Source organism: Scyliorhinus canicula, chromosome 1, assembly GCF_902713615.1.
Source record: "Scyliorhinus canicula chromosome 1, sScyCan1.1, whole genome shotgun sequence".
NCBI classification, from domain to species: Eukaryota; Metazoa; Chordata; class Chondrichthyes; order Carcharhiniformes; family Scyliorhinidae; genus Scyliorhinus; species Scyliorhinus canicula.
Window position 1 is genome coordinate 72,851,256 of NC_052146.1, and position 14,172 is coordinate 72,865,427.

At 44.7% G+C, this 14,172-nt stretch overlaps 1 protein-coding gene across 1 annotated transcript in view; it reads right to left on the bottom strand.

Annotated features, from left to right (window-relative positions):
- Positions 1-14,172, bottom strand: part of top3b (DNA topoisomerase III beta) — a 95,479-nt gene that overhangs the window by 54,122 nt on the left and 27,185 nt on the right. Inside the window, exon 6 of the mRNA XM_038793200.1 lies at positions 5,848-6,004. Within this exon, the coding sequence (XP_038649128.1) occupies positions 5,848-6,004 (157 nt within the window). The remainder of the gene's footprint in view (positions 1-5,847; positions 6,005-14,172) is intronic.

Sequence of the window (14,172 nt, forward strand, 5' to 3'; positions counted from 1 at the left end):
AATGGGGACATTTTCTTTTCAAATAATTCTGGACAATCTGGTTACCAGGGAAAGCCTGAGAACCGAGAAAATGGTATTGTGTGGCTGGTGGGAGTGAGTGAGGAATCTTTGATGATTCATAGAATTCCTATCGTGCGGAAGGAGGCCATTCGACCCATTGAGTCTGCACCGACCCTTCGAATGAGTACTCTACCCATATCCACTCACCCAACCATTCCTCCCTACTCCCGTAACCCCATAACCTAACCTGCACATCCCTGGACACTAAGGGGCAATTTAGCAAGGCCAATCCACCAAACCCGTACATCTTTGGACTGTGGGAGGGAACCAGAGCATCTGGAGGAAAACCATGCAGACACAGGGAGAATGTAAAAACTCAGGAACACGGGTCCCTGGCGCTGTGAGGCAGCAGTATGAACCACTGTGCTACCATGCCATTCTGTGGTTGAATTTAATTCACAACACTCCATTTAGATTCACTGAGACTCTAACATGCCAAGCGCAGTAACAGAAAAACGATGACATATATATAACATAAGGAAATGAAGAAATGCTTTAGAACCCCAAACGATTTTGAAATATGTTTTTCCTTAAAAGCTCTGGTTAGGTCACAAATAGAGTATTGCATTCAGTTCTGGGGAGGGCCTAGGAGCTGTGATTTACCAGAATGGTTCCAGGGATGGGGGATTTTACCTATGAGGTTAGTTAGATTGGAGATTATTCTCCTTGGAGCAAAGCAGATTGAAGAGAGGTTTAATAAATATGTACAGGATTAAGATACGTTAGAATCAGGTAGACAAGAAAAAATTGTTCGTGTTAGCTAATGGTAAAGGACAAGAGGAGATATATTGACGTTTTTGGACAAGAGATGCAAGGGAATTTAAGGAAGAAGTGTTTTTAAACAGAACGAATGGCAATAACCTTGAATCCACTGCTCACAAGGGTGGTGGTGGTGGTGGAAGCTGTGACGACCAATGATTTCAAAAGGAAATTGGGTGGGCACTTCAAATAATTCAAATAAACTCGCAGGGCTACAGGGATAAAGAGGGGGATGGGACTGACTGGATTGCTCCACAGAGAGTTGGTATAGTCAAATGGCATCCTTCAGTGCCATAAATGTCTCTATGCATCAAAACTCTGTCCTACATACTCTCCCTCCATCCTACATCTGCATAGTGTTTAATTCAAAACTAATCACATTGTCCCAATCAAATTTCAGCTTGTCCAACCCCTCCAAAGTATGAATGCCCCCCCATCACTCAATATTGCTTCATATAATTATCAGCGTTTAAAACCACAGCTCAGCATCAGTTAGTCATTATTTCCTGAACACCACCTCTTTTTCAATCCTTTTAAAACTTGCTGTTGTCTTGAACTATGACACCACAGTGTCGCTCTTCACGTATGGCTATCAGTTGAAGAACAAAAATTACTTGTTTTTGTTCCCCAAATTTAGCAGACAACACTAATTTTAATCCAGAGCCACTGAGACCAATGAAGTTATGATTAAAGAACTAGATCACTCCATTTTGTACCTAACTCTTAGACTCGAACTGCATTAGAATGTGTCCTGTCCACATACAGTTCTCAGTTTCACGTTGTTACATTACACACATTTCAGTTTCATAACTAGCTCTTTACTAGCCCCTCAATTAATCTGTTAATCAGACAATAGCACATGCACATAAGAGGGAGAGGGGCAGAGGCAAACCAGAAACAAAACAATACTTTTGTTTTGAGTCCAGTCTTTGGCAGCGAAAGCCAATTCTCTGCAATATCACTCACCCATCAGCTAATGGCCAGAGGAGTTTTTAAAATTCCTCACCAATTAGCTAGGAGGTTTGTGTCCAATAAAGTGCATCTGACAAAACGGTGCTCCAAGGCATTGTGCCCAGCTATCAGGACAATCTTCTGGTGCTGCACCCAACAGCTAGTACAGCAAGGTTTCTCCAACATGCTACAGCAATAGAAGGATAGTGCTCTGACCTTATGCACGCAGTGGTCAGGGAAATCAAGATGCACTGCACCTAGTAGTCAGTTAAAGAATGGAGATGCAATACCTCACATCTAGCAACGTGAAAGCAGGCTGGTCCAACATGTCAGATCCAGGCTGTTGTTCCTTCTTATCTTTTAAAGAAGGTTATTTCAGTGGGTCCGCACTATGAATGCTAAATTGTTGAAAATAAAACCCATCTGTTCTCTAAACATATCAAAAGCCAATAAATCATATGTCACACAAACTCCGTGTGAATGGGACAACATGAATGTTCTAAAATTACAAAACTACTGGAAAAACAAAAAAACATTCTTGAGTGGATCAAAGTTTGTACCACATACTTTAATGTATTAACTTTAGCCAACTCCTCTTTATAACCCGTGTTATGCTTCTCGTGCTTAATGTGAGAGTTCAGGGTCGCGGCCGATGCCCTTGACTCCTTCATGTGCAGGAAGTGTGTCCAGTTGCAGCTCCTGTTAGACCACATGACGGCTCTGGAGCTGCGGATGGACTCACTTTGGAGCATCCGCGATGCTAAGGAGGTTGCGGATAGCGCGTTCAGTTAAGTTGGTCACACCGCAAATTAGGATTGTTGAGGGAGACAGGGAATGGGTGACCAAAAGGCAGAGAAAGAGCAGGGAGGCAGTGCAGGTGTCCCCGCGGTCATCTCCCTCCAAAATAGGTATACAGTTTTGGATACTGTTGGGGGAGATGACTCACCAGGGGAAGGCAGTAGTAGCCAGGTTCATGGCACCGTGGCTGGCTCTGTTGCACAGAAGGGCGGGAAAAAGACTGGCAGGGCTATAGTCATAGGGGATTCAATCGTAAGGGGAGTAGACAGGCGTTTCTATGGTCGAAAACGAGACTCCCGAATGGTATGTTGCCTCCCAGGTGCACGGGTCAGGGATGTCTCAGATTGGCTGCAGGACAGACAGGGAAGAGATGATGAACGCAAAGGGACAGGTGGTCTGAGGTGCATTTGTTTTAATGCGAGAAGTGTAGCAGGTAAGGCAGATGAATTTAGGGCTTGGATTAGTACCTGGGAATATGATGTTATTGGTATTACTGAGACTTGGTTGAGGGAAGGGCAAGGTTGGCAACTAAATATCCCAGGGTACAGGTGCTTCAGGAGGGATAGAGAGGGAGGTAAAAGGGTAAAGGAGTTGCATTACTGGTCAGAGATGATATCACAGCTGTGATTAAGGAGGACACTACGGAGGATTCGAGCACCGAGGCAATATGGGTACAGCTAAGAAATAGGAAGGGTGCAGTAACATTGTTGGGACTTTACTACAGGCCTCCCAAAAGCGAGCGTGAAGTAGAGTTACAAATATGTAGACTGATTATAGAAAAATGTAGGAGCAATAGGGTGGTCGTGATGGGAGATTTTAAACTTCCCCAACATTGAATGGGACTCATGTAGTGTTGGAGGCGTAGATGGAGCAGAATTTGTAAAGAGCATCCAGGAGAGTTTTTTTAGAGCAGTATGTAAATAGTCCAACTCGGGAAGGGGCCATACTGGACCTGGTATTGGGAAATGATCCCGGCCAGGTGGTTGAAGTTTCAGTCGGTGATTACTGTGGGAATAGCAATCACATTTCCGTAAGTTTTAGAATACCCATGGACAAAGACAAGAGTGGTCCTGAAGGAAGAGTACTAAATTGGGGAAAGGCAGAGTATAATAAAATTCGGCAGGAGCTAGGGAATGTGGATTGGGAGCAGCTGTTTAAGGGTAAATCCACATTTGAAATGTGGAAGTCTTTTAAGGAAAGGTTGATTAGAGTGCAGGACAGACATGTCCCTGTGAAAATGAGGGATGGAAATGGCAAGATTAGAGAACCATGGATGACGGGTGGAATTGTGAGACTAGCTAAGATGGAAAAGGAAGCATGCAAAAGATCTAGGCGACTTAAAACTGATGAAGCTTAGGAGGAATATCGGGAAAGTAGGACAAATCTCAAACGTGCAATAAAGAGGGCTAAAAGGGGTCATGAAATATCTTTGGCTAACAGGGTTAAGGAAAATCCCAAAGCCTTTTATTCGTATATAAGGAGCAAGAGAACTAGAGAAAGAATTGGCCCATTCAAAGACAAAAGAGGGAATTTATGCGTGAAGTCAGAGGAAATGGGTGAGATTCTTATTCACCAAGGAGAGGGACATGACGGATGTTGAGGTTAGGGATGGCTGTTTAAATACTCTAGGTCAAGTCGGCATAAGGAAGGGGGAAGTTTTGGGTATTCTAAAAGGCATTAAGGTGGACAAGTCCCTAGGTCCGGATGGGATCTATCCCAGGTTACTGAGAGAAGTGAGGGACAAAATAGCTGGGCCTTAACAGATATCCTTGCAGCATCCTTGAGCACGGGTGAGGTCCTGGAGGACTGGAGAATTGCTAATGTTGTCCCTTTGTTTAAGAAAGTCAGCAAGGATAAACCAGGGAATTATAGACCTGTGAGCCTGATGTCAGTGGTAGGCAAACTGTTGGAGAAGATACTGAGGGATAGGATCTATTCACATCTGGAAGAAAATAGACTTATCAGTGATAGGCAGCATGGTTTTGTGCAGGGAAAGTCATGTCTTACAAACCTAATAGAATTCTTTGAGGTAGTGACAAAGTTAATTGTTGAGGGAAGGGCTGTAGATGTCATATACATGGACTTCAGTAAGGCGTTTGATAAAGTTTCCCATGGCAGGTTGATGGAAAAAGTGAAGTCACATGGGGTTCAGCATGTACTAGCTAGATGGATAAAGAACTGGCTGGGCAACAGGAGACAGAGAGTAGTGGTGGAAGGGAGTGTCTCAAAATGGAGAAAGGTGACTAGTGACGAGGGATCCGTGCTCGGACCACTGTTGTATTTGATATACGTAAATGATCTGGATGAAGGTATAGGTGGTCTGATTAGCAAGTTTGCAGATGATACTAAGATTGGTGGAGTTGCAGATAGCGAGGGGGACCGTCAGAGAATGCAGCAAAATATAGCTAGATTGGAGAGTTGAGTAGAGAAATGGCAGATGGAGTTCAATTCAGGCGAATGTGAGATGATGCTTTTTGGAAGATCCAATTCAAGAGCAGACTACACGGTCAATGGAAGAGTCCTGGGGAAAATTGATGTACAGAGAGATCTGGGAGTTCAGGTCCATTGTACCCTGAAGGTGGCAATACAGGTCGATAGAGTGGCCAAGAAGGCATACAGCATGCTTGCCTTCATCGGATGGGGTATTGAGTACAAGAGTCGGCAGGTCATGTTACAGTTGTATAGGACTTTGGTTAGGCCACATTTGGAATACCATGTGCAGTTCTGGTCACCACATTACCAGAAGGATGTGGATGCTTTAGAGAGGGTGCAGAGGAGGTATGGAGGGTGCTAGCTATGAAGTAAGGTTGAGTAGATCAGGATTGTTTTCATTGGAAAGACTGAGGTTGAGGGGGACCTGATTGAGTTCTACAAGATTGAGAGGTATGGACAGGGTGGATAGCAACAAGCTTTTTCCAAGAGTGGGCGTGTCAATTACAAGGTCACGATTTCAAGGTGAGAGGGGGAAAGTTTAAGGGAGATGTGCGTGGAAAGTTTTTTTACGCAGAGGGTGGAGGGTGCCTGGAACGCTTTGCCAGCGGAGGTGGTAGAGGCGGGCACGATAGCATCATTTAAGATGCATCTGGACAGATATATGAATGGGTGGGGAACAGAGGGAAGTAGATCCTTGGGAAATAGGCGACAGGTTTAGATAAAGGATCTGGATTGGCGCAGGCTGGGAGGGCCGAAGGGCCTGTTCCTGAGCTGTAATTTTCTTTGTTCTTTGTTGTTCTTAAATGCACCAAGATTACTCAGAGTTCATGGAATTTCAACACAAACCTTTGCCTGTAGAACCCAGTAAGCCTCAGGCTTGAAAGACTGGATCTTGTCATGCCTCTCGACGCAGAAACCAAGAGTGGGTGTCTGGCAGGGTCCAAATGAGATGAGGGAACTGTCCAAATTCCCATATTTGCCCTGGAAGTACTTGGTCTGAAATCTGAAAAAACATAGTAGCAAAAGCATGGGTCACTCTACACTGAGAAATAGTAACTTTCTGATCTTCTAAGGGCTACCTACCAGTCAGACTCATCACAAAGAGGCTCCGTACAAGCAACACACTTCAGACTTTTTTTTCTTTGTAATTCACATCACCGTCTTTCATAAAAGCTTCCCTTCAAGAGCACAAATGAAAGTTCCTCCCAAAGCCCAGCAGTTTACTTTTACATGGAAAATCCAACAATTTGTGCATTGTATACACTGGGAACTAGTTTTAGCAAGTAACAGCAATACCTTTCTAAGCAGGACAGTGTGCGGCTGGAACCAAAAGAGAAAATGCAGGAAAATCTCAGCAGGTCTAGCAGCATCTGTAGGGAGAGAAAAGAACTAACGTTTCGAATCCAGATGACCCTTTGTCAAAGCCCAGGTGACCCTTTGACACAGGATCATCTGACTCGAAACGTTAGCCTTTGACAAAGAATCATCTGACTCGAAACTAGATAACACCGGCATCGGGTGAAGCATACAGGGGTGATGTGTTAATCAGGTCAGTCCATAAGAGGGTCGTTTAGGAGTCTGGTAACAGCGGGGAAGAAGCTTTTGAGTCTGTTCGTGCGCGTTTTCAGACTTTTGTATCTCCTGCTCGATGGAAGAAGTTGAAACAGTGAGTAGGCCGGGTGGGAGGGGTCTTTGATTATGCTGCCTGTTTTCCCCAGGCTGTGGGAGATGTAAATGGAGTCAATGGATGGGAGGCAGGTTTGTGTGATGGACTGGGCTGTGTTCATGACTCTCTGAAGTTTCTTGCGGTCTTGGGCCGAGCAGTTGCCATACCAGGCTATGATGCAGCCAGATAGGATGCTTTCTATAGTGTATCTGTAAAGTTGGTAAGAATTAATGTGGGCATGCCGAATTTTCTTAGTTTTCTGAGGAAGTATAGGCGCTGTTGTGCTTTCTTGGTGGTAGCGTCAACGTGGGTGGACTAGGACGGATCTTTGGAGATGTGTACCCCTAGGAATTTGAGACCATCTCCACCTCAGCCCCGTTGATGCTGATAGGTACTTTGCTTTCTCAAGTCAATGACCAGCTCTTTGGTTTTGCTGGCATTGAGGGATAGATTGTTGTCGCTGCACCACTCCACTAGTTTCTTAATCTCCCTCCTGTATTCTGAATCGTCATTATTCGAGATCTGGCCAACTATGGTCTTATCGTCAGCACACTTGCAGATGGAATTGGAAGCAAATTTTGTCACGCAGTCGTGTGTGTACAGGGAGTATAGTAGGGGGCTAAGTACGCAGCCTTGCAGGGCCCCGGTATTGAGTACTATTGTGGAGGAGGTGTTGTTGTTTATTCTTACTGATTGTGGTCTGTGGGTTAGAAAGTTGAGGATCCAGTTGCACAGTGAGGAGCCAAATCCTAGGTTTTGGAGCTTTGATACGAGCTTGGCTGGGATTATGGTGTTGAAGGCGGAGCTGTGGTCAATAAATAGGAGTCTGATGTAGGAGTCCTTCACGTTGAGATGCTCTCGGGTTGAGTGTAGGGCCAGGGAGATGGCGCCTGCTGTGGACCGGTTGCGACGGTATGAGAATTGCAGTGGATCAAGGCATTCTGGGAGTATGGAGGTGATACGCTTCATGACCAACCTCTCGAATCACTTCATTACGACTGAAGTCCTTCCCTTCCACTCACCTATCAGAAAAACTTCCTTCAATGCTCCACCATGTCCTAGCCCTGTACTCGCATCTTTCTCTAGTTTCTTCCCAACTCCAATATGATCAGTCTGAGAACATCTTGTCCAGGAGACCCACTTCCTGTCCCCTCATTCCTACTGCCACTAAACTGATCACCCACCTTCCCCCAAGTTAGTCAATATTGTTAACAGTATTCACGCTTCAGGTTTTGTTCCTTTCTCCTTCAATTCTGCCATCAATTGGCCGAATGGCCTCCTTCTGCACTGTATGTTCTATGTTCTTGCAGACCCTTTTGTAAATTCAGTGGAAACTATTCGCAGGTTTAGCACTTGTGATTCCAAATTCTATGCCAGCATTGAAAGTTTGAAAGTCTGCCATATGAATGTTAACCCTGAGGTCCCTGACCATGACTTCAAATTTATAGGTGTACTGAGTCAATGAACCTCTCCTAAAAAAAAACCTCAACTTCACTGTTCTTGCAAACTATTGTCCCAAAATGCATTCCCACGTTCCCCAGAACTCCATCTTTGAATCCCTCCAATCAGATTCCACCCGTCATAATATCTAAACAGCTCTTATCAAAATCACAAATGCATCCTATGCAACTGTGACAAAGATAAACCTCCACGCCTCATGTGCAGCCTTTGACACAGTTGACCACACTATCCTCCTCCTATGTCTTTCCATTGCTGTCCAGTTGGGTGGGACCTTTCTCACTTGGTTCCATTTGCAATGGGCTTTTCTTCTATTTCCTACACCATTACCTCTGGTGCTGCCGAATGATCCATCGTTAACCTCCTCCCCCATCAAATTCACATCTGCATGACACCAATTAGTGGCATCCCCTGATTTGCTGAAGAGTGTCAACTCCATTGCACCAACACTCTAGGATCCTCCACTACTACTAAATTATCAGACTTGCTATCCAACATCCAGGCAGGATGAGCAGAAACGTTCTCCAATTAAATACAGGAAAGACTGAAGCCATTGTGTTTTGTTTGCGCACCAAACTCCATTCCCTAGCTACTGACTTCATCCCTCTCCCTAGCAACAGTCGGAGGGTAAGCCAGTTCATTAGAACCACGTTGCCCCATTTGATCCAGAGATGAGCTTCAAACGTCATATTTGTGCCATCACTAAGGCTACCTATTTCCAATCTCTGTAACATCACCCGATTTTGCCCCCCACAGTTCAGCTGGGGCCAAAACCTTCATTCATCACCTTCATGCAGGCTAGATTATTTCATTACACTACACAACAGAGGGGTAGGGGACTGCAGTGTGTGGCAGAATTAGGCTACTGAATTGGATGATCAGCCATGATCGAATGAATGGCGGAGTGTGCGTGAAGGGCTGAATGGCCTCCTCCTGCGCCTATTTTTCCTACCTTTCTATGCAACAGGTCTGCCTGCTTGATCCTCAAGCTCACTTCAATCAGTTCACAGTAGGAGAGAGCAATGCGCTTATTATGCGGAGTTTTGCCGGTTCCGTTGTTCCTTGATCTTTGTGAGAATGGAAAATCCAACTTTACACATGTGGGTCATCGTGAAGGGCAATAGCAACAAAATGCTCGTTTTACTCAGCATTAGATACGCCTGGGAAATGCTATTCCACAATGCTGACAACCTCATGGACCTGTGCCATTTTTTACAATGTGCTGTCAGAGGTCAGTTACAGCAGCTCAGTCTCCTTGTTTGGAGTCAGCTGCAAGTTAATACCGGATTCTGGGGTCTCAATTTCAAAGGGATTTTCACTCACCTCTTCTCTTTCAGAATCTGAATCTTGTCCTCTGGAAAGTAGCAACAAAAAATGTTGATCAGCGCAGCCAGATACGACTGAATAAGGCTCATTGGAAAGGTCCCTTACACTGTTTTCTTCAATGTGCCGTAGCAGTGTGGGGAGCATGTAGTAGTTTTAGTTTTGCACTCGTACTTGCCAAACCTTTCTGTAGGCTGTTCACCGGAGGCCCTAGTACTCTGTACAGAGCTAAGATTAGCACTACTGTGTCATGTCGTGGACTCTCCTGTGAAGCTCTCCAGCAGATTCCAATACAAGATTCTGGCCAGTAGATACACTGCTTATTTGTGTCTCTAGCCGTCTTTTTCTTGTAACAAAACAATCCATCTTTACGGTCCTCTTGCCTTGCTAGCAGCTAGAAAACAGAAGAAGCTCACCTCCTTGATTTCGTGCCAAAAGCATGTGCACACAGGGTGCTTGGCATCAAGTGTACATGCAGGATGCATGACCTGCTCAATGTTGCCTCTTATGGTTGGAAGACTGCTCAACTGATAATACAGATGTTTTAAATATTAGTAGTAGCCATTGGGCGATTCTTTTGGGATCGGGAAGACCGCAACCGATTGCCCCACGAACCTTTCTGACACCCGGCCACAACCCACCCACGGGTCACAACCCACATTTTGTAAACCCCGATATGGAAAAGTGTGAAGTTAACCAAAATTTGTTTTAAAAAAAGAGGTGAGAAACTTGTAAGCGTTGATGTGCCCTGTAGCCACCTGGGTTGGCCACTTTGAGTTTAAAATGGAGATTCGCTAAGAACGCAGGGAAAAATGGACAGGCTCAGAAAAGCAAGCAGAATACAAAGTGTCCTGTATATTCAAGTTGCAGAAAGTAGACAGCACTGAAACTGACGACCATCTACATATTAATGAGCGATCCCCGGGAACAATAGCAACAGTTAAAGATAATCGAGGTAAAGCCAGACTCCTCGGCGCCAGCAGGAGCCAACACAAAAGAAGCCAACGGACACTTAGGAACCGCCCAGCGATCAGGGAACAGCCCCAGTATTGGGGAAATCAAACCAATCGATTGGAACATGGTCCAATCAATTGGAGCCAGGTACGGGGTCCGCCCAAAAAAGGCGCGAAGCCCCTGGGGACTATAAAATAGAGTCCCCAAGTTCAATTCGGTGTTCTTGGCAGCTCTCTAAGAACTCTTGACCGTGACTCTCAACTCGGAGAGACTTGCCTAGCAGCTGCACCAACAAGTAAGTGTCCAGTCAACGCACGCTACGAGATAGGCGCTCCTGACCCTTTGTCCATTCCAGCTGGAAGCCTGCAGTCTCAGGATCGAATGAGAGGCCATTGTTCCCTGACCCAGTGGGTTCCTTTTCCAAAGCTAAGTATTGGCCTTTAGTGGTAGAAATAGTCTAGTTCTTTAGTATTTTATGCATGAGTAGCGATTGACTGTGTATATAATAAATGTGTTTTGATTTGAACCTTACTAACTGGTGTATTGAGTTATTGATCAGCACTTGAACTTGAACCTCGTGGTGGTATCATAAAGATACCTGGCGACTCTAGAGCAAGGTTATAAAACAGAGCAATTAAGTGTAAAGCACACTTAGCAAAACGAGCAACAGCCCATACAAGGTTAGCATGCAGATGCAGCAAGCAATTAGAAAGGCAAATGGCATGTTGACCATTAGTGCAAGTGGACTGGTGTACAAGAATAAAGAAGTCTTGGTACAACTGTACAGGATTTTGGTGAAACCACATCTGGAATACAGTGTGCAGTTTTGGTCTCTAAATTGAAGACGGATACATTTACATCAGAGGCGGTACAGCATAGGTACACTAAACTGGTCCCTGGGATGAGGTGTTGTCCTATGATGAGAGCCTGAGTAAACTGGGGTTATATTCTCTGGAGTTTAGAATGAGAGACAATCTCATCGAAACCTGCAAAATTCTGAAGGGACTTGATAGGGTGGACACAGAGATTTTTTCTGCTGGCCAGAGAATCTAAAATCCATGGACCTAGTCTCAGGATAAGGGGGCTGCTCATTTAGGACTGAGAGGAGGAGAAATTACTGCAATCAAATGGTCATCAACATTTTCCATTCTCTACCACAAGAGGTTTGTGAATGCCCATCATTGAATACATTTCAGACTAGGACAGCTTTTTGGTGCCTCAGAAGATTAAGGGATATGGGGAATGGGCAAGAAAATGCAGATGAAGAAGGTGAAATTTGCCCTGAGAGGGTCAGTGCAGGGGTTTTTCAGGAGATGGCAACCATTCCTAGATCTCCTGGCAGAACGGTAAAATCAAAATGTCAGCAGCAGCAGCAACCTGGGGGGGGGGGGGGGGGGCTCTTTGTTTTTGTTTTGGGTTGAATCTTCGCTAACGACGGGCATTTATTTATTGTTTCTCTTTTGTATATATGGGGGGGGTTTGTTCTTTTTATTTTCTGTTACTGTTTTCTTTTTTGTGAAAATGTGAAAATTTGAATAAAAATTATTTAAAAAAAAAAGAAAATGCAGATGAAGCCCAAGATAAGCCATGATAGTACTGAAAGGTGGAGAAGGCTCGAAGGTCTACTCCTGTTTCTTGAGCTCTTGCCACAGATGACTGTACTAGTACAATTCTTTCATTGCTCCCACAATCTTCACTGATGTCCTGATATGCTGGTTCCTGATTTTGTTCTTTTTAATTACTCCACATATCCACCTCAGCATCTGTATCTCAATAGTATCCAACTGCTATTCCTCTTCTTGATGTTCCCCAAATTTCTGCACTATGTAATCTCAATTTTCATATCGATACATTTTTTCAGTTTCAGAGATATGTTTCTTTTTTTAAAAAAAAGATAATTTATTGAAGGCATTTTCAAAGCATAGAGAATACAAAAATAGGAACAATCCATGACATTAAACAACAAACACCGCATAACATATTAACAATACATATAACAGTATAATAATACAATAACAGCAGGAGCCCCCCTATATATGTATACACAATTATGACAGCAACTCCCTCAACGAGAAAAAAAGTAAACATTTTTATTTCTTAGTAAAACAAAATAATGAAGCCCTGCCTCTTAACAGTCGACAAAATTACTATTACCCCTCCCGCCACTGATGGTCTAATAGTAGATGTACTGTACTGTTCTATGTTCTATGTTCTAGATGAACAGCTTCCACCTCACGGAGAACCCCTCATCCAAATCTCTAATGGCAAACCTGACCTTCTCCAAATGAAGGAACTCAGCAAAGTCCTGCACCCATGACCCAGTGCGTAAATTCTCCTTCGTGCAAGTAAGGGCAAGTGCCATGACATCTGCCCCCTTACCCACCATGGCACCAAGATCCTCAGGCACATCAAAGATAGCTACCCATGGAGGTGTGACCACTACCCCCACCACGCAAGATAGTACATCAGTAACACCCTTCCAAAAACACACTAGTTTTGGATAGGACCAGAACAAGTGGACATGGTTCGCAGGAGATCCAGCACATCACGTCCATTGATCAGCCGGGAACAAACAGTTCAGTCTAGCTGGTGACACATGTGCTCTGTACACAACCTTAAGCTGCACAAGACTGAGCCTAGCACAAGATGAGGAAGCATTTACCCTACGCAACGCTTTCTCCGAAATCCAGGCCCGCACCGCACCTCCCAACTCCTCTTCCTATTTCTGCCGCATCAACGCCATCGAGACTACCTCCCTATTGGCTAACTCAGCATACACATTGGAGATCTTACCCCCTCCAATCTCAACATCCAAGAGGAGCCTGTCCTGTTGATTCAAGGGCAGTAACATTGGGAATGAACTCAACTCTTTGCTCAAAAAAGCCCTCTCTGAAGATACCTAAACTCATTACCCAATGGTATTTGATAGGCCTCCGTCACCTCAGTTAGGTCTGCAAACTTCCCACCCAAGAACAGGTCTCCTCAAAGACGTGGATCCCCAAACGGTCCAATTCCTTAAATCTGGCGTCCAAGCTCGCTGGAATTTGTGGTTGCCACAAATCTGAGCCTTACATGCCCTCCAAACGAAAATTTAATCGGCACTGGTTCCAAACCCTCAAAGTGGAAACCACCACTGGGTTTGATAAATACCTACCCGGCGAAAAGGAAGGGGAGCCAAAACCAATGCCTTTAAGGAAGTTCCTCTATACGAGGCTTCCTCCACTCAACACCATACTGACCCCTGGTCCAACAATCATCTTTGGACCATAACAATAGTAGCAGCTCAGTAATAACACTGAAAATCGGGAAGGGCCAGGCCACCCCCTCGTCTACTCCTCTCCAGACAAACCCTTTTATTACAGGGGACCCTTCCGCCCATACAAAGCCCAAGGCAAGTCTATTAATCTTTCTGAAAAAGGATTTGGGCAGAAAGATTTGGAGGAGGCAGCATGGTGGGCAGTGGTTAGCCCTGCAGCCTCACGGCGCCGAGGTCCCAGGTCCGATCCCGGCTCTGGGTCACTGTCCGTGTGGAAGTTGCACATTCTCCCCATGTTTGCGTGGGTTTCGCCCTCACAACCCAAAAATGTGGAGGCTAGGTGGATTGGTCACGCTAAATTGCCCCTTAATCAGAAAAAGTAAATTGGGTACGCTAAATTTTTTAAAAGAAGAAAAAGAAAAGAAAGAAAGATTAGGAGGTTCTGAAAAACAAAAAGGAATATTGGTAGGATTGCCATCACCGGACAAAGATAAAGGCAGACTATCCCACCATT